General features: G+C 42.5%; 1 protein-coding gene across 1 annotated transcript in view; it reads right to left on the bottom strand.

The window, feature by feature from the left end:
* naaladl2 (N-acetylated alpha-linked acidic dipeptidase like 2) overlaps positions 1-26,116 on the bottom strand; it is a 290,768-nt gene that overhangs the window by 32,437 nt on the left and 232,215 nt on the right. The window contains exons 10-11 of the mRNA XM_014216734.2: positions 21,720-21,866; positions 2,688-2,777 (exon numbers count right to left, since the gene is read on the bottom strand). Coding sequence (XP_014072209.1) covers positions 2,688-2,777; positions 21,720-21,866 — 237 coding nt within the window. The remainder of the gene's footprint in view (positions 1-2,687; positions 2,778-21,719; positions 21,867-26,116) is intronic.

Below are 26,116 nucleotides of genomic sequence, written 5' to 3'. Positions count from 1 at the left end.
TTCCTGTAGTTGTTGATCAGTCTCTCACGTGTGTATAGGAATTTTCGCCCACTCTTGCTTACAGAATTGCTTTAACTTAGCAATATTTGTGGGTTTTCAAGCAAATCCTGTCACAACATATTCATTGGGATTAGATTTGTTGCTTTTTAGCCATTTTTATGTAGACTTAATTGTGTGTTTTGGATCATTGTCTTGCTGCATGACCCATGACCCGGATGGCCTGACATTCTCCTGTAGAATTCTCTGATACAGAGCAGAATTCATGGTTCCTTCTATTAAGGCAAGTCGTCTAGGTCCTGAGGCAGCAAAGCATCCACAAACCATCACACTGCCACCACCATGCTTGACTGTTCTTATAAGGTTCTTAAAGTGTTTAGTTTTCGCCAGGCATAATGGGACCCATGTAGTCCAACAAGTTATACTTTGACTCATCTGTCCATAGCACATTCTTCCAAGGGTCTTGCTGATCATCCAGGTGCTTCCAGGGGCTTTTTTGCTAACTTGAGTCATCTTTTTGGACAAGGTGGCTCCCGTTATGTCTGGCTAAAACCAAACACTGCATTCCACAGTAAAAACCTCATACCAACGATCAAGCATGGTGGTTGTGGTGGTAGTGTGATGGTGGCCTGGTAGTTTACTTCTTCATGACACTGTATGTCCCCATGACTAAACATGTTCCTAAACAAACATTATGACATATATTTCACAGATGGGGAAACAGTGGCCACATCACAATAATGATTATTGTGACACATTTGGTGGGGAAAGATCCCATTCCTCTTATGGGATTCCTCTCATAGAACTATTTTCTTTGTGGTTAAGGATGAGGCCTGACAGTTTTCACAGAGATGTTTTGCTTTCTTTTCTGTGGCTGTGTGGATCCGGCAGCTGTGTATCACACTGTGTAATCCCCCAAAATCAGGAGAAGTCCCCTGATAAGACAATCTTGCCTCTCCAAAGTTTTTCTGACACCACTGTGGCTGTACTGTGTGTGTGGTGTCACAATCACCAGCGAGAGATCTTTTCTCTTTATTATTCAGTAAAGCTTCTCAACCTTCCGCCATACAGATGACAAATATATTTTGACATATGATATATCTCCAAACACGTCCTCGGAATTATAAATCACAGCCGACGGCTCTTGCACTCAAATAGTCCCAACAACCAATTTACATTAGAGTTAAAATAATGCTCAACATTCACCATGTGAATATTTAAATTTGAGAATAACATCTTGGACTGCCTCTTTTCATTTTCACTACCCCCTTTATCACTTGCCATTGTACTACTATTGCTGAATGTTTTATGTCATTGCTTTTTCTTTTCCTTAGCTCTTAACACTTCACACAAACAACGTGTGGCACATTACATTATCTCCAAGGCTGTGATGAGGAGCTCTAACGACAGCCATATTTCTTTCTGCCGTCATATTTGTGGCCTTCCTCGCTGGAGACAAAAATGTTTATAAAAGCTTGGGCTTTTTTCTGCTTCCCAACCAGCAGCCTGTCCTCCGGAAGACAAAGAACAGGTAGGGAGAAAAATAAGCTGTCAGGAGCCAGCCTTTAGCTGAGCAATCAGTGTCTGGCCAAGACGTGAACGACTGTGTGCTGGCTTTAAATAAAGCAACACGCCACTACATTGGGTCACTCATCCTTCACACACACACACACACACACACACATACACACACACTTACACACACACACACACACACACACACACACACACACACACACACACACACACACACACACACACACACACACACAGTAACCCTTAGAGACAGACACTGATACACAGTTCTTCATGTGAAGATTGGCCTGAGGTGACAACAAGGGGGGTCGGGTCGCACAGAGGTCTGACCTTCAGTCTGTCCACAGGATGACTGTCAGTCTGCCCATAGGCTAAAGATGGTAAGCTGTTTTGTGTGTGTCTGTGTGTGTGTGTGTGTGTGTGTGTGTGTGTGTGTGTGTGTGTGTGTGTGTGTGTGTGTGTGTGTGTGTGTGTGTGTGTGTGTGTATACACTACCGTACAAAATGTTAGGATTACATAGAAGTGTCCTTGTTTTTAAAAAAAAGCACATTCCTTGTCCGTTAAAATAACATCAAATTGATCAGAAATACAGTGTGGACACTCTTAATGTTGTAAATGACTATAGTAGCTGGAAATGGCCATTTTTTTTTATCTTGTTCTAACAAATATGAAATTTGTTCCGAAGAAAAGGATGGGAGGGAAACAGAAAAAAAAAAAATCCACATATTACAGTAATATTGAAGTATACTAACGGCACACCAGTTTGACACTTTGGAGACAGAAATGTGGGCACATTTGGGATGATGAATGAGAGTCCATGAGCATGACGGGAGAGCAATTCAGGCTTAAGCCTAATATCTTCTTTGCATTAAAATGAAGGACTGAACGGTAAGCAGGATGCACACTGTATATCAATGTTTGTTCCTAACTAGCCACTGCCTCAAGGTTTGGCTTAGAGAGATAAAAAAGACAGAATAGTCTGGCACCACATGAAAAGGCTTCTAAAACCATATTCCACATCCACACTACCTGCCAGTCTCAATTAAGCTCCGCTCCTTACACCACTCCAATCCATGAATGAATGAATTGTTTTAATTTGCCAAGCCCTTGTAAGGATAACGGTGCCTCAAGACAGTTGAGAGATGGTCTCTTACCTTAGCGATAGTCTCATGGAATTTGAAGAGGGGATCCAAGGTCTCCGGTGACTCAGCAGAAAACAGGGCTTCAGAGAGAAAACTGCTTTTCTGGGGGAAAGAAAATAACATGCCAAATATCATACCATTATTGATGTTGATATACAGCTATTGGATTTGGTTGAAATATTCACAGCTTCATATTACAACTTCAGTTTCATACTATAGGCCAGGGATCATCAACTAGATTCAGCCGCGGGCTGAATTTTTGTTTCTTGAGCGGATGGTCAGGGGGATGGAACATAGTTACAAATATGTTATAGACTGCAAATTGACCGCAAGAAGCCCAAACAAATATAATATTTGACTAAAACATCATTTCAAACCTTGCTTACATTTGTATACGATCACATATATCTCTCTATTATGTGTGGGAATACTTTGGAACAGACTTCCACAATGTAAATGACTTGGAGCTGATTTGCTGTTGTTTTTACAGTATTTTATGTCCCCCCCCAACAAAAAAATTATAATTGGGGCCAAATAAAAAGCCCTGCTGGTTAAATTCGTCCCACAGGCGGGCCACCAGTTGGGTAACCCTGCCATAGGGTGTTACCTGTTATGTGACTGTCTCATAAACAGGGTTGAGAATATTCTGAGACTATTCTATGCTAATCGGCAAACCACTTTCATCATCCACACAGATCTCCCTTCACGGCTGCAATGATCTGAGGCAGACGCTAAAGTCTTTTCTCTTATGTTGCACTACAATTCACAAGGCCATTAATTCCAAAACAACACCAAACCTTTTCAGCGACATGCCACTGTCAGGTCTTTTTATACTGCTGTCAGACACATGCTCAGAAGTGGCACTCAAATAATACCTTACAGAGAGCCTCAGCCTCTCCATACAGCATCATCAGCAGCTCTGATTAAACATCTAAATATTTCAGACCACTTTGCAGCATGAGGAAGCGGCCAATAGTGAAGGATTATAAAACACAGCACAGTCTCCAGCCCCAGCCATCTAAGGCAGGATTCCCAGGTTATTGGGGAGAAAAAGGTGAGTCACACATGAGTCATCAGCCAGAGCAGAGTCAGGCTAACAGTTGAAGTGGCTCTGTCCTCCTCAGCCATGGTACTCCTCACTGACAGATTAAATAAATAATGGCAGTAGCAGCCCCCCACTGTTGTGACACATAGTCTAGGCTACATAAAGAACCCAACACAGGAGGAGGTGCAGATATGCAAGTATATTTGCACACAAACTCATCAGACAATGCTCCATTTAGGAAATACACCTAAAGGCCATTGTACAAATACTTTGGGTGCCAAAACAGATACTTTGTGTAGGTGAAGTAGAGGCGCACAAGGATTAGATGTTCAGACCGATGGCCATTAGAGACAACACTTCTGTCTCCTTTAGTTACAGTCCTTTCTGTTTCTCCGTACAGTTTTATTTGAATTATTTTACCTTTATTTAACTAGGCAAGTCAGTTAAGAACAAATTCTTATTTTCAATGATGGCCTAGGAACAGTTCAGAGGCAGAACGACAGATTTTGAACCTTGTCAGCTCGGGGATTTGATCTTGAAACCTTTCGGTTACTAGTCCAACGCTCTAACCACTAGTGGCCTATGGAGTACTATCATCAGGACACTTCCTATATCTGTTAGGAGCCATCAAGTACCTTTTACATTGTTAGGTGATATACGGTAAACTGCAAGGTGCCTAATGAATGGACAACAAGGCCATCCACTGCTTTGATCCTCAGTGTGTCTAATTGTTACTTCCAATAATTTTCTACACAGAGCACTAAATCATACTAATCTGTTCACTGAGTATGGACCAAAGGCTAGATTCAAATTGTACCATTGTTTGAGTAGTTATCCTAAATATGTACGCTTGAAACGAGCAGATTGCGTGTCCCTGGGTAACCCAATTTTAGGTGTACTAGGTGTCACAATTCCCTGTGGAATGGGGTGGGCGTTCCCTGCCAGGCCTGTTAGTAGGAGCCTGCCTGCCAACTAGTGGGAGTAAGGTAAACGCAAGAGGGGGAGCAGGGTGGGGTGGGAAGGGTTGGGGGGGGGTGTGGAGGCGCTAGAGTCAAGTGGTTGATCTCCTGTTTTGCTGATGACTGTAGTTCTGTTCAGCAACTCCCGCTCTGAATCCCCCCCGAGAAAACAAACACAAAACTAGCAGGAGGGCTGGAGGATAGGAATGAGAATTAAGAGCAACAAGAATGTTGGCTTCTGTCCTGACCGTACCACAAGGGGGTCACTTAGTTCTGTTTAAAGCTCAGACACAAATGGTAGGATTGTTAAACGTTTGCCTACCAACAGTACTTAGCACCTCTGAACAGAGTGTCAGCAGTCAATCTCTTTTGTGTTCACAGAGAAAAGACTTTGGAAGTCGTCAGCCACTCAGCCTTGTTAAAATACTCCAAACCAGAAGGTGGAAGTAGCGTTGTTTGGAAATGCATATCTGTGCGTATTGCTTTTGGTCTAGATTCCAAGCTATATGTGCTATTGCTGCTATTTTGTAGATAGCCCTTGTTGACACTAGCCAGCAGGCCACAGCTAGATAACTACCTAGCAAGATGACGAATAAACAATTTAATTCACTCTCTCTAATCCCATACTGCCAGTGCCAGCCAATAGACAAATGTTTAGTTAGCTAACGTTAGCCTATTCGCAAGCTGCACAACAAAGCTAGCTAGCTAGCTAAAGACACTGCACTAACTAGGCAGCTACTGTAACACAGGCAGCTGTTTCATGGAAATTAGCTAATCCATTGTGATTTAATTATAATGTCAATACTAACTATGGTGGTTTTCACTATATTCGGTGGTGGAGAGTAGAGAGCAGAACACACATTGTTTATGTAAGCTGGAAAATGAAGCTTTGAATGGAGTAATCAGCGTGAAGATGTAGGTTACAGGAGGCTGCTGAGGGGAGGACGGCTCATGGAAACCATTGTTTTATGTATTTGATACCATTCCACTAATTCCGCTCCAGCCATTACCACGAGCCCGTCCTCCCCAATTCAGGTGCCACCAACCTCGTGTGATGTAGATCATCCTCCCCAATAGCCCCAGGCTTTGATGTGTGGGATACTCTGGCTGGGAGTGCTTTGAGCTGTTTAGTGCAACATCATTAAATAATAATAATAATACATTTATTTGATATAGGGCTTTTCATTACAAACAAGAATCTCAAAGTCACGTTGAAAACCAAAACAAATGTAGGGATTTGTCACTTCATGGTTGATGGTCTTTCACAGCTTCAGATGCCTTTAGGCAGTTCAGAAAGGCAGTCAGTAGCAGTAGGTTGAGCGGCGGGCGCATCGGTAATAGACAGGCAGGGAGAAATGTCAGTCAGATAGGCCTACTGTTAGACAGGCCCGGAGCTCTTCATCAGGCACATCATCTCCTCCTCCTCCGTAAGTAGGCTGGATCATCCACCTGGGAGTTGCACCTGGGACTGTAAAAGCGCCAGAAAGCACCACCACACCTTCGATAGTAGTCTGGAAGTGTCGCCTACGAGGCGAGGCTGCCATTCCCTCACATCCTTCCAGGAACCGGGACAGGTGGAACAAACAGACGGTGATGTGAATGCATAGGTGGCGCCCCCCCCTCCGCGCTCGGCGGTCGTCGTCGCCGGCCTACTAGCTGCCACCGATCCTCTGTTTCCCTTTCTGTTGGTTAGGTCTAGGTTAGGCACGCACCTGTTTTGTATTAGTTGTTTAGGGAGGGGGGGTCATTTGTTTTATGCGCCCTGCCCTACCTAGTTTTTGTACAGAGTGGATACCAATTAAACGTGTGTTCACGGATTTGTGTCTCCTGCGTTTACTTCACCCCTCCTGCTTCCTTGAGCCGCCTGACAAAACGACTTAAAAATACAGAAAATCTGTACAATATTTCCAGAGCTCTCTGCCTAGGCGACCTCACAGCGCCATGGCACACATGGAACCAAATTTCAGAGCATTTCCCAGCCACCAGAACTGACCCAGCTAGCACATAACATTCTGAGAAACATATATTTAAGAGTTTGGTGAGAGTGTGCTTGTCCTATGGTTATTTTGCATACAGTAAAACCTTTCACAACTTTCTGGGAATGGTGCAGGGTAGTTGATTTGCTTTGGAACGTTCTCAGCACATTTAAGGAACTTGACAAAAAACTGTATTTTCTTGGTATTTCATTACTTTTAATTCACTACTTTAACAGACCGTTTCCTAAAAGTTCAAACATGGTTACATTTCATTTTAATTTTGATAATGTTCGAGGAACGTTCTCCAACTGGTTTGACATTGAGAATATTATCAAATAGTTCAGAGAATGTTAAGAAACAGTGTTCTTCTTTGGGAATTTCAGTACTTAGCATAACGTTTCCTACAGGTTTCCTCATGGTTCTATTTAAAGTCATGTTCTCAAATTGTTCTGAGAACATTAAGAAAACTCCCCCCCAAAAAAAATCAAGAAAACTTTTGAGAACGTTCTAAGTATGTTATTTAAAATACATTCCATTCTTAGCATCAACAAAACTCTCTATCCTCTATCTTGTTAAGTGTGTTCAAGTGTGTGGGCCACGCCCACTAATTGGCCATACCTGATCTTAATGAGTGCTAACTGTTATAACTAACTGTTATAGGCCTATTTCTATTTTGCCCTGTTAATCAAAGTGTTGGAAAAACTTGTCAATAATCAACTGTCTGGCTTTCTTGATGTCTATAGTATTCTCTCTGGTATGCAATCTGGTTTCCGCTCAGGTTATGAATGTGTCACTGCAACCTTAAAGGTCCTTAATGATGTCACCATTGTCCTTGATTCTCAGCAATTTTGTGCTGCTATTTTTATTGACTTGGCCAAAGCTTTTGATACGGTAGACCATTCCATTCTTGTGGGCCGGCTAAGGAGTATTGGTGTCTCTGAGGGGTCTTTGGCCTGGTTTGCTAACTACCGCTCTCAAAGAGTGCAGTGTATAAAGACAGAACATCTGCTGTCTCAGCCACTGTCTGTCACGAAGGGTGTACCCCAAGGCTCGATCCCAGGCCCCACACTCTTTTCAATTTACATCAACAACATAGCTCAGGCAGTAGGAAGCTCTCTCATCCACTTATATGCAGACGACACAGTCTTATACTCAGCTGGCCCTCCCCGGATTTTGTGTTAAAGGCTCTACAACAAATCAATTTATATGCAGACGACACAGTCTTATACTCAACTGGCCCCTCCCCGGATTTTGTGTTAAATGCTCTACAACAAAGCTTTCTTAGTGTCCAACAAGCTTTCTCTACCCTTAACCTTGTTCTGAACACCTCCAAAACAAAGGTCATGTGGTTTGGTAAGAAGAATGCCCCTCCTCCCACAGGTGTTATTACTACCTCTGAGGGTTTAGAGCTTGAGGTAGTCACCTCATACAAGTACTTGGGAGTATGGCTAGACAGTACACTGTCCTTCTCTCAAATCAAATCAAATTGTATTGGTCACATACACATGGTTAGCAGATGTTAATGTGAGTGTAGCAAAATGCTTGCTTCTGCTTCTAGTTCCGACCATGCAGTAATATCTAACAAGTAATCTAACAATTTCACAACAACTACCTTATACACACAAGTGTGAAGGAATGAATAAGAATATGTACATATAAATATATGGATGAGCGATGGCCATGCGGCATAGGCAAGATGCAGTAGATGGTATAGAGTACAGTATATACATATGAGATGAGTAATGTAGGGTATGTAAACATTATATAAAGTGGCATTGTTTAAAGTGACTAGTGATACATTTATTACATCCAATTTTTTATTATTATAGTGGCTAGAGATTTGAGTCAGTAAGTTGGCAGCAGACACACAATTTTAGTGATGGCTGTTTAACAGTCTGATGGCCTTGAGATAGAAGCTGTTTTTCAGTCTCTCGGTCCCAGCTTTGATGCACCTGTACTGATCTCGCCTTCTGGATGATAGCGGGGTGAACAGGCAGTGGCTCGGGTGGTTGTTGTCCTTGATGATCTTTTTGGTCTTCCTGTGACATTGGGTGGTGTAGGTGTCCTGAAGGGCAGGTAGTTTGCCCCCGGTGATGCGTTGTGCAGACCTCACTACCCTCTGGAGAGCCTTACGGTTGTAGGCGGAGCAGTTGCCATACCAGACAGCCCGACAGGATGCTCTCGATAGTCCATCTATAAACGTTTGTGAGTGTTTTCGGTGACAAGCCAAATTACTTCAGCCTTCTGAGGTTGAAGAGGCGCTGTTGCGCCTTCTTCACCATGCTGTCTGTGTGGGTGGACCATTTCAGTTTGTCTGTGATGTGTACGCCGAGGAACTTAAAACTTTCCACCTTCTCCACTACTGTCCCGTTGATGTGGATAGGGGGGTGCTCCCTCTGCTGTTTCCTAAAGTCCACGATCATCTCCTTTGTTTTGTTGATGTTGAATGTGAGGTTATTTTCCTGACACCACACTCCAAGGGCCCTCACCTCCTCCCTGTCGGCCGTCTCGTCATTGTTGGTAATCAAGCCTATCACTGTAGTGTTGTCTGCAAACTTGATGATTGAGTTGGAGGCGTGCATGGCCACGCAGTCATGGGTGAACAAGGAGTACAGGAGAGGGCTGAGAATGCACCCTTGTGAGGCCCCAGTGTTGAGGATCAGCGGGGTGGAGATGTTGTTTCCTACCCTCACTACCTGGGTGAGGGTGGTGAGGGTATCAACGCTGCAGGCTAAAGTTAAATCTAGACTTGGTTACCTCTATCGTAATCGCTCCTCTTTCACCCCAGCTGCCAAACTAACCCTGATTCAGATGACCATCCGACCCATGCAAGTTTACGGAAACTTAATTTATAGATCGGCAGGTAAGGGTGCTCTTGAGCGGCTAGATGCTCTTTACCATTTGGCCATCAGATTTGCCACCAATGCTCCTTATAGGACACATCCCTGCACTCTATACTCCTCTGTAAACTGGCCATCTCTGTATACTCGTCGCAAGATCCACTGGTTGATGCTTATTTATAAAACCCTCTTAGGCCTCACTCCCCCCTATCTGAGATATTTACTGCAGCCCTCATCCTCCACATACTGTACAACACCCATTCTGCCAGTCACATTCTGTTAAAGGTTCCCAAAGCACACACATCCCTGGGTCGCTCGTCTTTTCAGTTCGCTGCAGCTAGCGACTGGAACGAGCTGCAACAAACACTCAAACTGGACAGTTTTATCTCAATCTGTTCATTCAAAGACTCAATCATGGACACTTTTACTGACAGTTGTGGCTGCTTTGTGTGATGTATTGTTGTCTCTACCTTCTTGCCCTTTGTGCTGTTGTCTGTGGCCAATAATGTTTGTACCATGTTTTGTGCTGCTACCATGTTGTGCTACTGCCATGTTGTGTTGCTACCATGCTGTGTTGTCATGTGTTGCTGCCATGCTATGTTGTTGTCTTAGGTCTCTCTTTATGTAGTGTTGTGTTGTCTCTCTTGTCGTGATGTATATTTTGTCCTATATCTTTATTGTATTATTATAATTTTTTATCCCAGCCCCCGTCCCCGCAGGAGGCCTTTTGCCTTTTGGTAGGCCGTCATTGTAAATAAGAATTTGTTCTTAGCTGACTTGCCTAGTTAAATAAAGGTTAAATAAAAAAATTGTAAAAGATGCTTGAAATGTTTCCTTTGAAATGGGGACTGTTTAAATAGACTAAAAAGAATGAGTAAAGAAAACATGGCATGGTAGCTCCATCCTGGTGGCGCAGTGGACTAATTCCATGGATAGAAAACAGAAGATCATAGGTTTGAATCTCACTGATGCCATGCCACAATAAAAACATGTTCTCAGAATGTTATTTAAATACCTTCCTTCTCAGAACATGAATAAAACTTTCAGGGAACCATAGTTAAACATTCTCAGAACCTCCCTGCAACCTAAAAATGTACATTCCCAAAACAGGTAAAATGTTCACTTCCGTTCTCAGAATGTAAAAAAAACAAACTTTTTTACCAGTCAGGAAACTTATGGCTTCAAAGAGAAACCAAAAACGTACGTTCCCACAACTTCCAAGGAACCAAATGTGCTAGCTGGGAATGGTCTATTGTTGGCAACAACAATACATGAATATTCATCCACAAAGAGAGGCAGGGGAGGAGAGCGGGATCAGCTGTCGTTTCATGCAGATATCACTAATTTAATCAACCGGGAACTACAGAGTAAAAGTTAATGTATTGAGTTCAAGTTGAAATAAGGATTCCATAAGGACAGTGCCAGCCACATAAAAAGAGGTGAACCTTTTCGCTTGAAGAAAAGGAGAAAAAAAAGCAGCATTGTCAAGTTATTTCCACTCCAGCTGCATTTTCATTGATTCCTTTATTATTTTATTTTGGGCTGGAGCAATGGGTACTGAACCCTGCAAATGAAATTTGTATTTCTTAACTCCATTTAATGGGTGATACGAATAGAGCAAAGATGTTCTGCAAGTAATGCTCATAATATGAGCTTTGATATGACCAGGAAAACAGTACAGTTGATTCAGTAGGCCTTTGCTTGTTTTATGGAGGGTTTACAATGGCTGTTTCTGATAATCTTCCAAAACACTGACTCTCATGGAGGACAACTTATTGCTTTAGTAGAATCCCTGAGGAGAGTTACTGATTTGCCTTAGTGACTAAAGTTAATGGGAGGTTATGTTATCCAAAATAAGTTTAAAGAAGTTAATTGAGGATTGCAGGCGTAATTCAGAGGAAAGATCATTATATCAAATTATTCTGTATTTATGGTAGACTCAAGATAAAGTAATTGATAATCAATGCAGACCTAAGGGCTTATACTATGTTCTCTCTGCAACAGAGGGACCAAATAAATACCATTGGATAAGCAGGGGTTTGATATTAAAACTCCTCTAGGTTATTGAAGGGGGTGTTAAAACACTTTGGAAGCACTTTGTAGCATTTGATTTTCAGCATGAGGATGTCCTTGGCAAGGAAAACAAGCACCAACTACAATGAATACATTTTTATATTTTAGAGTCTTACACAGGCTGTTGTGTTGTGTTGGCAACAAAAACACACAGTCACATTAACTGAAGCAAATGCTTGTTAAACCTTTGACACACAGTACAAAGGAGGCTGTGACACTGTGACATTGTCACACAGAGATTACAAAACGTGTGCCACAACGCAGAGACAGGGGAGCTATGGAACATGGTAACATGATGATTAAAATCCACCACGGATCAGTAATCATCCACAGTCATCTGTACAGTCATTTGCACAGATTTTTAACACTTTTTTTAACACTTGAAAACAATGCCAAAGAAAAATCATTTTGAGGAGTTCATCTTCATGTGTTGACACTTCTACAGTACATCGACATCCATTGAGCCAGGTTTTGTTCTGACGTTTTGTTCTGACGCCCCATGTGTCTACTGGCTCATAGAGCAGCCAGGCCCCTGCCGTGAGGAGCTCCCTGCCCACACACTGTTCCATACAGGCCTGGAAAGTGTTAACTGGTGATTAGACAGAAGAGCCAAGCTGAGCTGAGTTAATGATCTCTCTATCCCCTCACACATGCACTCCCCTTCAGCGCCCACTTTCTGATCGGTCCCAAGGAAGCCTGGGCAGAGTGGAGACACAGCGGAGGGAAGGAGGGGTGCTGCCTGCCTGCCTTGATGCTGTTTTACACCGACTCAGAGAGAGACTCAGAAAGAGCCTCTGAATCAATACAGCAGGTCTGCTGGTGCTGTGTTCATTTCGACTCAGCCGGAGCTCCCACTGAGCTGGGTTTGATTTGATGAGAACTCGGCTGGCTCCCTCTGAAAAAGAGATTGCCACTGGGTGTCACTGGGTGTGCAGGAGATGAGAAAGTCTTAGTGTCAGACTGTACTGCAGTCTGTCTGGGAAATGTGACTGACTGTCAGTCTGAGGGCCTGTCTGTCCTGTTGGAGTAGTGAGGCATGCCAAGACCCATCTTCCTCAACTCTCCTCTGAGAATGGCTTTGCTGCCTCCCTCCATGTTTATTTAAAGGTTACTTCAGTAGCTCCAGCATCACACATCTACATGGTTCTATTGGCATGCATTCTACAGTATATGAATGAAGGCATCATATCTGTGACTAGGTGGAGGGTAGAGTATTTGCAAGGAAACACTGACATCTCAACAGCAAGATGGAGGAGAGAGAAGAGTTCAGATGAGTATCCCGTGGTGAGGTTAGGACTAGTGGGAGTTCCAATAGGAGCAGCACTCGCCTGGGTCATCCTGAGACCTTCGGAGAACAAACACACGCCACAGCGATTAGCAGACTGTAGCACCTCCACTCAGCCAGATGTTCAGGCCCAGTGTGTGTGTGTGTGTTAGGGTTGGGCGATATATCAAATGAATTTGATTAATTCAAACGTATGTTTTAGCACGATATTCCAAATGCCTATATCGCAAGAATAACGTTTTTTTTTTATGTTTAGTTTTTTTTATGAGAATTCATCTACTTCGCTCCTACTTTGACTGTGCACCTCCCCATTTACACACACACACATACACACACACCAAACTCCTCCCCCTGCCACTCAGAACAACAAAGATGAAAGATCACTTCATATTCGCTGACAACAAGCAGTTTCAACTCGCTATTTGCTTTTGACGTTTGGTCCAACAGAATCACTCATATGGACACCGAAACACATTGAGACATTATTTGACTGTAATAGAGGAAAACATAACCTTTCTTACTATATGTCACATCCTGACCATTGTGTGCTCTTATTTTCTATGGTAGAGTAGGTCAGGGCGTGACTGGGGGGTTTATTCTAGTTACATTTTTCTATGTTGTTTGGGTCTAGTTTCTGTTTTTCTATGTTGTTTTTTTGGATGATCCCCAATTAGAGGCAGCTGGTCATCGTATTTAAGTAGTTGTTTTTCCCACCTTTGGTTTGTGGGAGATTATTTTGAGTTAGTGCATGTTGTACCTCTTCGTCACGGTTTGTTGTTGTTCTTTATACACTGCTCAAAAAAATAAAGGGAACACTTAAACAACACAATGTAACTCCAAGTCAATCACACTTCTGTGAAATCAAACTGTCCACTTAGGAAGCAACACTGATTGACAATAAATTTCACATGCTGTTTTGCAAATGGAATAGACAACAGGTGGAAATTATAGGCAATTAGCAAGACACCCCCAATAAAGGAGTGGTTCTGCAGGTGGGCACTTCTCAGTTCCTATGCTTCCTGGCTGATGTTTTGGTCACTTTTGAATGCTGGCGGTGCTTTCACTCTAGTGGTAGCATGAGACGGAGTCTACAGCCCACACAAGTGGCTCAGGTAGTGCAGCTCATCCAGGATGGCACATCAATGCGAGCTGTGGCAAGAAGGTTTGCTGTGTCTGTCAGCGTAGTGTCCAGAGCATGGAGGCGCTACCAGGAGACAGGCCAGTACATCAGGAGACGTGGAGGAGGCCGTAGGAGGGCAACAACCCAGCAGCAGGACCGCTACCTCCGCCTTTGTGCAAGGAGGAGCAGGAGAAGCACTGCCAGAGCCCTGCAAAATGACTTCCAGCAGGCCACAAATGTGCATGTGTCTGCTCAAACGGTCAGAAACAGACTCCATGAGGGTGGTATGAGGGCCCGACGTCCACAGGTGGGGGTTGTGCTTACAGCCCAACACTGTGCAGGACGTTTGGCATTTGCCAGAGAACACCAAAATTGGCAAATTCGCCACTGGCGCCCTGTGCTCTTCACAGATGAAAGCAGGTTCACACTGAGCACATGACAGACGTGACAGAGTCTGGAGATGCCGTGGAGAACGTTCTGCTGCCTGCAACATCCTCCAGCATGACCGGTTTGGCGGTGGGTCAGTTATGGTGTGGGGTGGCATTTCTTTGGGGGGCCGCACAGCCCTCCATGTGCTCGCCAGAGGTAGCCTGACTGCCATTAGGTATCGAGATGAGATCCTCAGACCCCTTGTGAGACCATATGCTGGTGCGGTTGGCCCTGGGTTCCTCCTAATGCAAGTCAATGCTAGACCTCATGTGGCTGGAGTGTGTCAGCAGTTCCTGCATGAGGAAGGCATTGATGCTATGGACTGGCCCGCCCGTTCCCCAGACCTGAATCCAATTGAGCACATCTGGGACATCATGTCTCGCTCCATCCACCAACGCCACGTTGCACCACAGACTGTCCAGGAGTTGGCGGATGCTTTAGTCCAGGTCTGGGAGGAGATCCCTCAGGAGACCATCCGCCACCTCATCAGGAGCATGCCCAGGCGTTGTAGGGAGATTATACAGGCACGTGGAGGCCACACACACTACTGAGCCTCATTTTGACTTGTTTTAAGGACATTACATCAAAGTTGGATCAGCCTGTAGTGTGGTTTTCCACTTTAATTTTGAGTGTGACTCCAAATCCAGACCTCCATGGGTTGATAAATTGGATTTCCATTGATTATTTTTGAGTGATTTTGTTGTCAGCACATTCAACTATGTAAAGAAAAAAGTATTTAATAAGATGATTTCTTTCATTCAGATCTAGGATGTGTTGTTTAAGTGTTCCCTTTATTTTTTTGAGCAGTATAGTTTATTGTATGTATTGCATAGTTTCACATATAAATAAAGATGTGGAACGATACGCACGCTGCGCCTTGGTCTCATTCATATGACGACCGTGACACTATACCCTGACTTATATACTGACTTGCCTAGTTAAATAAAAGTTAAATAAAATAAAATGAATACCCTTTTATGTCTCAACTCTTCAAATTGTGAGACGACCAGACTCTGCTAAAATGGGAGTATCAATGAACATTGATTCTGGAAAATGAATGCTCAGTTTGTCACACGTACCGCTAGCAGCATTTTAGCCACACACTTTTATACTAGCTGTCTAGTCTGTGTTTTATAAATGTGCAATAGGCATAAAAAAAAACAATTATATAAGGAATTGGCAACTCATTCTGAGAAATAAGGTAGGGCACTTGATTTCAACATCTGTACAAAGTGGACAGGCTAACATGCTGTTCAAACAGTTGGAGACAGACAGAAGGTTGTGTTCATAACAATTCAACTGTTGTACCTTGTTCGCTAGCAAATAGATCCAAGTTGGCTAGACTTTAAATATAAAGATTAGCTGGCTATTCACTAGTACCTCGGCTTGTGCTTGGGAGATTGTTTATGAGATCTAGTTGTGTTCATTTTCTATAATGCCTGGCTGCTACAAGAAGTTAGTCATTATTAGTGAATGTGTATTATGCATGGTCCTGGTTAAATTTGTAACAAAAAGGGCATTTTCATAGATGGACTTGAAAGCCAGATCATTATTTATTGCAAAACAACAGGTTAAACTATTTTGACAAAATAATGTAATTATTAGTGAGTCTTATGATTGTGAAAGTCTTATATTTAGCCTAGGTATAATTTCACAAGCCCTGAATTAATTAGATTATTCCTGACTGATCTTACTACATCCATTGTGCCCACTCTGGGGTTAGCTAGCATACATTGAGGACAAGTGCTTTTGAAGAAACCTGCCTAAAGAGAGAAAACCCCAAAAGAGGACTTCAAAGCAGGCTGTGACTAGGGTAAAAGGCTATACATGAGGGTGTATGATTCTAGCTCCAGCCAAACACTCCAATGTTATGAAGGAAGGACTCTAAAATAGAAGAAGATAGTAATCACCTTCAACAGCTTGAAAAATAACACAACACTGTTAGAAGACTTACCTAATTCAAATGTGAAATGGAGACAGTAGGATCAGATAAAATATAGAAAACTGTGAAACAATTGACATGGCTGTTTCTTCTACTTAAAAACATTCCTTTAAAAGGGACAAGCTACGACTAATTTCCATAAATAAGGACAAATTGTGTATTTCCCCAGAGTATTCACGTCCCAATGGAACAACTCTCCCATTTCTGGAGGTGGCCCCATTTCAAGGCCAATGGAAATGAAAGAGATATAATAATAGAAGAGAATATTTCAATTTAAGACAAAAAGGTAGAGTTTCCTCTTACAAACCTTCAAGATATGCTAGACCTTGAAGCGAGAGCAACTAAATGGCTTAAATATGGGAAATGCTTTTCTCCTCTTTCATGGAACCAAAAGATAATTGCATTTTATGTAGGATAACACATTTTCTGTAGGAGTACAGGAGGTTCTATGTTTGCCCGTGGTAAGAACAAGAGGAAGATTCATTCAGTAAGGCCTATTGTTTTAGACACAACAAATGTTGTTTACATGGTGCATTGTATTCCTAAACAGGTATTTGCAATCTCTTTTGCATCTTTGCAGCTCAGACACACCTTTCTCTTTATTGAGTAAAACATACACTCATTAAGCAACAATAGGTTACTTTTGATTGCTCTTCGATTACACATTAATTGTCCAATCTGAGTTTGAATTGCCAAGGCCCAGACTCCATTGATTTCCCTTCCCTTTGGCCCTATCCCTTGGTGTGCATTAAATACAATGACCTACTGTATTGACTGGTGTCCAAAATCCTATCAACAGTCTACAACATTATATGGACCACTTTGTAAAACCCTAACCCCTAATGGCATTACATTATGTCAATGGTAATATCTGCACCCAGAACCAAATCTCACACACGTGCTGGTTTCAATTGTCATCAGATGTCAATGGTCAATGAAAAAAAGTGTGATAAGGCATGATGTTCAATCTAAGAAGACCAAAGTGTGTGTTTCATACCAGAAGAGTGCTTTCAGTAACAGGGTCACCGCCATGTGTTAGAGCCAGATGGTGGGATACGCGGTAGCCAAGCCCAGCTCAGTTACTTGTCACTGCAATGAGGTAGAGCAGCGGATGGACCGGGCCGGAGCAGAGGCAGAGCCAATTGATCAGCAGACTACTGGGTGTAGCCTCCCTCCCTCCCTGCCCCATCCAGCTGCAGCCACTTCACACTGCTAATTAGATTAGCTCAGCGTACACTGGTAAAGCACCTCAGGACAGGAATTCTGAACACTGCTGTAACACTGCCGCAACCAGCAACCTGAACACAGCCAAAGAGCCGGGCAATGTCTGAGGGCATGAGGAGAGGGGCGTTTGCATGTGTGTCATAATGAGGGGATGTGTCATGGCGCTGTTTGGGAGAACCAGGGGAATATGAGGATGACTAGACATAGAATTCTGTTTGATGGTTGTGTTTCAGGGTCATAGTCCACACAAATGGAAACCAAACAGTATAACCAGAGTGTGGTCTTGTTTGACATTTCCAAGGGTCATTTCTCTAGCTCGCCTGAAAATCACATTACTTGGTATCATAACATTTGCGGTGTGTGGACAGCACTGATTCCCCTTCTCAGGACTCAGTGAATGAAAATGGGCTGACAGGTTTTGGCATGCCACACCTCTGGACTGTGATCGATAGTGACCTCCAGAGCAGGGCGACTGAGATCCAGTCAGTCAGTCTATTGGAGCCATCTGGTGAGAGAGCCTCTGGAGTAGCAACAGAGAGGAGCCTGGGTAGGCTCCCTGACCAGTCACATCCACTTAGACTAAAATGAGTGCAATTCTGAAAAAACACAGATCCAAGCTAGTGTTTATAGCTGGCAATCTTGCCCAAAACAAGTTGTGTTTGTATTTTGAAACCCTCTTTAAACACTTGAAAACATGATAAAACAGCTGGCATGGTGTTTGTTGATTCCATTTTGATGCATTCTTACAAATGTTTTAAATTGTTAAATGTTGTTGTAATTTGTCAGCTACAGTTTGAACATTGGACATCAAACTGTGTGTAGGGAATGCAGAAGGCACACCTGCATGCACACACGTGGTTCAATTATTTGAATTACATTTCACACGTTTCTTTTCTGTGAGCTCAATGCAAACATTGCACCTTTCTCTAGAGACAAATCAGATCCAGCCTGAACTGTGAGATGTAGTAGGGAGTTGTAGTTTCCAACAGGCCAATATTCTACGTAGTTTAGTGCATAAAATGTGGTAATTAACTCCAATGACCATAATCCATTGCGCATCCACATGTCCACAACACGGTCTGTGTTTCTTTTACGCCTGCTACAGAAGAGAAAAGAATGGTGATGCGGAGGGGATGTGGAGAGCAGATGTTGCTTTGCGAGGTACATTAATTATTTTGAAGAACTACTAAATTGTGATTTTGTCAGACAGTAGCTCTAAAAACATGAGATGATGACTGAATAAATAATAAAGTTAGCAAATAAAACAAATGTTTTTGTAAAGTAAAGTAAAGTGAATGAATTATAGTTAATAAGTGATAAGCAATAATGGGCAGACTTTTATTAATTGTTTTATTCTGTGTTGTTATGGCATTCAACCCAAATAATCAAACCCCAAATCGAAAACCATTATAATTTTTTTCTAATCGAACCGACCTCAAAAAGCACTAATCGCTCAGCACTAATACATAACACACACACACACACACACACACACACACACACACACACACACACACACACACACACACACACACACACACACACACACACACACACACACACACACACACACACACACACACACACACAAAATGAAGGCAAGGAGAGCCTTTAAGCTAGTGAGTCATTTCAAATCTGACTCAGATGCATCCTCAAGCTGTTGGCTGCACAGGAGAGCCTTGTGATGAGCCTGGTCCCACATTGCAGTCTGTGGCTCAGGAATCTAATTCATCTGGCTCTAATTCAGCTTGATGTGTTGAATGCCAGGAAAAGGTTACTTTTACAGTTTAAAGCACACCAGTGTCACTGGGCTGATGCTTAGCCAGGCATGTTGTGAGGAAGAGACAGATGTACACATGAGTATGGAGGAATTGTCATCACTGTGCAGTGTGCACAGCTACACTCCCAAATGGGGGAAAAGTTTGGCACTCCATTTGTTTATAAACTTTGCTTCGTTACTCAGCACTCTATAGCAGTAAAATAGGAGAAAAGGACAAATATCATATGTTTTACAGTGAGTGTGAATAATTGTATTCAAACCCTAACATCATATATAAACTGGTTCAAATCAGCAGAGGCCCAAATATTTTTTACTTTGATCTCTGAGGGTGATGAAAAGTTAATAAATGTTTGGTAGCACTTGACACCATAACAATTTATGACAACAAGTTATGTCATAAAAGCTGACATAACTTGTCATAAACTGTCATAATATGGTCATAACACTGTCATGATCCATATATTTACACCTGTTGTGATATATATTGCATTATTGTATGGCTCATTATGACACCTACATAAGAGTGTCAAAACCTAAATTTATTCAAATGTGTTTCTTCCCTGCTGAGAAGTTTCTTTTCGTTTGAAAATGTGTTTCTTAAATCCTTTGCTGTTGTTGTAATTAATTCTTTACAGTCATGTTTTTTTCATCATATTTTAAATAACTTGTAGAAAATACACTTTATGACTCTGTCATGAAGCATTATGACCATCCTGTGTCACTTTACTTGGACTAAGAAAATACACTTTAAGAAGCCTTATGACCATCGTAATCATATAAGCCAGATAGGCCTATCACGTACATGCCCTTATATCAGTCATTAGTCAAAAATAAGGTGTCTTGTCCTGCTCCTGAAATCTGCTCCTGCGTTCATCCCAGTCATCAGTAACAGAGCATTGGGGTGTCTGACTTCAATGTTTGCGCATTTACAATGATAATTTAATATGGTCAATTAAAAAAAATATATACAGCATAAACTTACTGTTGACATGTAGGCTATGGTGTAATGGAATGTTTTGATTGTGCGGTAGGTTTTGACACGCTTATGTAGGTGTCATAACCAGCCATAAAATAACTGCCGTGGTAGGTTTTGTGGGTTTTTACACTATTATGTATGTGTCATAACCAGCCATAAAATAATGCAATATTTTTCCTAATAGGCCCAAATATATGTGTCATGACAGTGTTATGACCATATTATAAAAGGTTATGACAAGTTATGTCAGCTGTTATAAGACATATTATGACATTGTTATGACCGGGTCATAACTAGTTATGAAGCTGGGTTTCAAATAAAGTGTTACCAAATAGTTTTGTCTAAATCTATACAGCACAGTATTCAGTGATTTCAACACACTTAAAGCTTAGAAGTTTACTGTTCCGCCAGTGGCAGACATTATCATCTTCCCTTTTTAAAGTTGGGGAAGTTATTTCAGGTGAGCGCTGTTCAGACGGTGAGGAGTCTGCATCATTAACGTGTAAAGCACCAGAGGCCTGCGTCTAGCAGATGTGTGAGCTGAGGATGCAAATTATTTCATCTCCACCACTCATCAACAGGAGGTGTGAAATGGAGGCAAGACGGGCCCTGGTGGCAGATGTCATACTGACAGGGTCTGATGGCGACAGACATTCACATAGACATGTATCTGGCTGAACTGAGATACATTGCATCATTTGGATAGGGAAATGACGTTGCAAAAGAGGCAAGAATGCATGTTGAATAACGATGCCCACATTAACAGAATAACGTAGAGATATAAATGGGCTTCTAGCAAAAACAAAAACTGCTACATTATATTTCCATACAGATGGCATTCAAAAGAACAAGAGACACACAAATGTCTGAGGAGACTTTCGAGACAGATCATCGTGTAAACTTTGGAAAGAGCTGCATACTGGGAGGCAGACTCAACAGCCTTAAATACTGACTGTAATGAGTGTGTACTTGTCGAAACTGTATGAGGCAAGGCAACAGATGTTAAACGGGAGTACAAAATGTGCACTGGACCACGTTCTTGTCACAATCCCAGTCATTCTGGTACAGAACATCTGCTCGTTTCCAAACACACAAGTGCCAGCTTACCTAGCATCTACATGTTTGCTTATAGGAAATCCTACAGTGAAATACATCACATTTTCTCAAAAATATATGCCCTCAATTTTAGCACACAACTCAATTCAGGATAATACCTTTAAACCAGGTGTCATAGACATAGCAATTGACAATCACACTGGACTTTTAACAAACTAGTCAATAAGGAGGAAAATCTTTAATTCACCTATAATGTTTGTAAATAATGGAGAAATCATCTATTACTACCAGACCCTATCATAAAATGTTAAAATTCTGTTTGTGTATGGGTCTCAGTACCTCTTCTGCTTTGGTCTGTTCAAATGCAAACTCCATAGTAGGGACAGCGAGGTGGTTGGCAAAGAAGCTGACGTCCCCAGGGATCTGTAGGGAGCTAACATTTGGTCCAGGGCAGTTTCCACCTCGAATACAGCTCAGCAGCTGCCTCTGAAAGGTAACAACAGACAGACAAAGATAAAGAGAGAGAGGGGGGGTGTGAAAGAGATTTGTCATTAAATAGAGAAGAGTAGTTTAGCACAATACAAGGACTAGAGGGGAAGGGAAAGGCTGAAAACAATAACACAATAGTTTTATAAATGCAGACAGATTGAACTGAGACAGAGAGAAAGCCAGAGAGACAGATATTCAGAGAGATACTGTCGATCTGGCAGTATGGTAGCAGAGGCTGAGTCTCGGCTGCTGTTTGTGAATGCAGCTCCAGAGGCTTTGAAACAGAAGCTGTGGGGAACAGTTTCTAATAAATGTTTTTGAAAAAGCTGAAATGAAGGTTTAAGTTTAAAGATTTACTGTGGCTTGGTGTAACAGTCCCCCTGGATATACTGTGGGAGGATGAGGAGGTAGTTTGGAAAAAATATGGGCCTCTAGAAATGTTCAACGCAGAAAGGGGAGATGAATAGCATGCATTTTAAAGGTACCAGCATGTACCAAAAATACCAGGCAAATCAGGAACAAACAGAAATCCAAACCAATTAACAGATCTTACTGTACAAACAGAATGAGCATATTTAAATGGATCTCAATTTGACCATTGGTATCATGTTTATACCAGGTAACTCAGGGGGGACTACACAGTACCAACATTACAGAAAACATACTCAAACAGAAACAAGAATCTGAGAGGAAGTATCCAACCACCGTAAGAGACTCAATGAAAGGGCAGCAGAGGCCATTCAATTCCAGATAAAGCTAAGAATCTTGGAGAAAGGAAACTCAATAGCACGGAGATTGAGAGGAGAGAAGGGAGAGAACGGGTCATTCTGTCCTGTGTTGCCTTGCCTCCCTCCATCTCCCAATCAATATTTAATTTATTTGTCTGCTATGATAACGAGATAGTGAAATCATTGTTTATATATTTGTGCTTAAATGATCCTGCAACCGAGAGGAGGCTGGAGTTTGGCGTGCAGCCAGAGCAGCTGTGGGCCATCCCCTATGCAGCATCCACTCTTCTGTACTACAGTACACTACCCAGACGATGCATTAGATCACGCTGTAGCAGCAGCAGCACCACCTGTAACCATCAGTTAACCAGGCTTTTATCAATTCACAATGCTCACAGTACACTGCCCTTCCCTGCATAAACTGTTATAGACTGCTTCCCATTCCAGAGATAAAAAACAACAACAGCTGACTACTTCTCGTAATGGCATTCTGCTAAAGGGAAGGAAATGTACACTGTTATGAATGTTAACATATACAGTTGAAGTCGGAAGTTTACATACACCTTAGCCAAATACATTTAAACTCCGTTTTTCACAATTCCTGACATTTAATCCAAGTAAAAATTCCCTGTTAGGATCACCACTTTATTTTAAGAATGTGAAATGTCAGAATAATAGTAGAGAGAATGATTTATTTCAGCTTTAATTTCTTTCATCACATTCCCAGTGGGTCAGAAGTTTACATACACTCAATTAGTATTTGGCAGCATTTCCTTTAAATTGTTTAACTTGGGTCAAACGTTTTGGGTAGCCTTCCACAAGCTTCCCACAATAAGTTGGGTGAATTTTGACCCATTCCTCCTGACAGAGCTTGTGTAACTGATTCAGGTTTGTAGGCCTCCTTGCTCGCACACGCCTTTTCAGTTCTGCCCACAAATTTTCTATGGGACTGAGGTCAGGGCTTTGTGATGGCCACTCCAATACCTTGACTTTGTTGTCCTTAATCCATTTTTCCACAACTTTGGAAGCCTGCTTGGGGTCATTGTCCATTTGGAAGACCCATTTGCGACCAAGCTTTAACTTCCTGACTGATGTCTTGAGATGTTGCTTCAATATATCCACATCATTTTCCTCGCTCATGATGCCATTTATTTTGTGAAGTGCACCAGTCCCTCCTGCAGCAAACCACCCCCACTACATGATGCTGCCACCCCCATGCTTCACGGTTGGGATGGTATTCTTCGGCTTGCAAGCATACCCCTTTTTCCTCCAAACATAACGATGGTCATTATGGCCAAACAGTTCTATTTTTGTTTCATCAGACCAGAGGACATTTCTCCAAAAAGTACGATCTTTGTCCCCGTGTGCAGTTGCAAACCGTAGTCTGGCTTTTTTATGGCGGTTCTGGAGCAGTGGCTTCTTCCTTGCTGAGCGGCCTTTCAGGTTATGTCGATATAGGACTCATTTTACTGTGAATATAGATACTTTTCTACCTGTTTCCTCCAGCATCTTGACAAGGTCCTTTGCTGTTGTTCTGGGATTGATTTGCACTTTTCTTACCAAAGTACGTTCATCTCTAGGAGACAGAATGCGTCTCCTTCCTGTGCGGTATGACAGCTGCATGGTCCCATGGTGTTAATACTTGCGTACTATTGTTTATACAGATTAACATGGTACCTTCAGGCGTTTGGAAATTGCTCCCAAGGATGAACCAGACTTGTGGAGGTCTACAACTTTTTATCTGAGGTCTTGGCTGATTTCTTTTGATTTCCCCATGATGTCAATCAAAGAGGCACTGAGATTGAAGGTAGGCCTTGAAATAAACTCGTCAAAAAAAGAAACGTCCCTTTTTCAGGACCCTGTCTTTCAAAGATAATTTGTAAAAATCCAAATAACTTTACAGATCTCCATTGTAAAGGGTTTAAACACTTTTCCCATGCTTGTTTAAAATGACCCATAAACAATTAATGAACTTGCACCTGTGGAACGGTCGTTAAGACACTAACAGCTTACAGACGGTAGGCAATTAAGTGCACAGCTATGAAAACTTAGGACACTAAAGAGGCCTTTCTACTGACTCTGAAAAACACCAAAAGAAATATGCCCAGGGTCCCTGCTCATCTGTGTGAACGTGCCTTAAGCATGCTACAAGGATGCATGAGGACTGCAGATGTGGCCGAGGCAATAAATTGCAATGTCAGTACTGTGAGACGCCTAAGACAGCGCTAAAGGGAGACAGGACGGACAGCTGATTGTCCTCGCAGTGGCAGACCACGTGTAACAACACCTGCACAGGATTGGTACATCTGAACATCACACCTGCGGGACAGGTACAGGATGGCAACAACAACTGCCCAAGTTACACCAGGAATGCACAATCCCTCCATCAGTGCTCAGTGCTCAGACTCTCCACAATAGGCTGAGAGAGGCTGGACTGAGGACTTGTAGGCCTGTTGTAAGGCAGGTCCTCACCAGACATCACCGGCAACAACGTCAACTATGGGCACAAACCAGACTGGACTGGCAAAAAGTGCTTTTCACTGACGAGTCGCGGTTTTGTCTCACCAGGAGTGATGGTTGGATTCCCATTTATCGTCGAAGGAATGAGCATTACACCGAGGCCTGTACTATGGAGCGGGATCAATTTGGAGGTGGAGGGTCGTCCGTCATGGTCTGGGGCGATGTGTCCCAGCATCATCGGACTGAGCTTGTTGTCATTGCAGGCAATTGCTACACTGTGCGTTACTGGGAAGACACCCTACTCCCTCATGTGGTTCCCTTCCTGCAGGCTCATCCTGACATGACCCTCCAGCATGACAATGCCACCAGCCATACTACTCGTTCTGTGCGTGATTTCCTGCAAGACAGGAATGTCAGTTCTGCCATGGCCAGCGAAGAGCCCGGATCTCAATCCCATTTAGCACGTCTGGGACCTGTTGGATCGGAGGGTGAGGGCTAGGGCCATTCCCCACAGAAATGTCCGGGAACTTGCAGGTGCCTTGAGGGAAGAGTGGGGTAACATCTCACAGCAAGAATGGGCAAATCTGGTGCAGTCCATGAGGAGGAGATGCACTGCAGTACTTAATGCAGCTGGTGGCCACACCAGATACTGACTGTTACTTTTGACTGTTACTTTTCAGGGACACATTATTCCATTTCTGTTAGTCACATGTCTGTGGATCTTGTTCAGTTTATATCTCAGTTGTTGAATCTTGTTATGTTCATACAAATATACTGCTCAAAAAAATAAAGGGAACACTTAAACAACACATCCTAGATCTGAATGAAAGAAATAATCTTGTTAAATACTTTTTTCTTTACATAGTTCAATGTGCTGACAACAAAATCACACAAAAAGAATCAATGGAAATCCAGTTTATCAACCCATGGAGGTCTGGATTTGGAGTCACACTCAAAATTAAAGTGGAAAACCACACTACAGGCTGATCCAACTTTGATGTAATGTCCTTAAAACAAGTCAAAATGGGGCTCAGTAGTGTGTGTGGCCTCCACGTGCCT

Source organism: Salmo salar, chromosome ssa10 (assembly GCF_905237065.1).
Source record: "Salmo salar chromosome ssa10, Ssal_v3.1, whole genome shotgun sequence".
In the NCBI taxonomy this organism is placed as follows: domain Eukaryota; kingdom Metazoa; phylum Chordata; class Actinopteri; order Salmoniformes; family Salmonidae; genus Salmo; species Salmo salar.
Note: the sequence above shows the minus strand (reverse complement) of the source record. Positions and strands in the feature narration are given on the sequence as shown.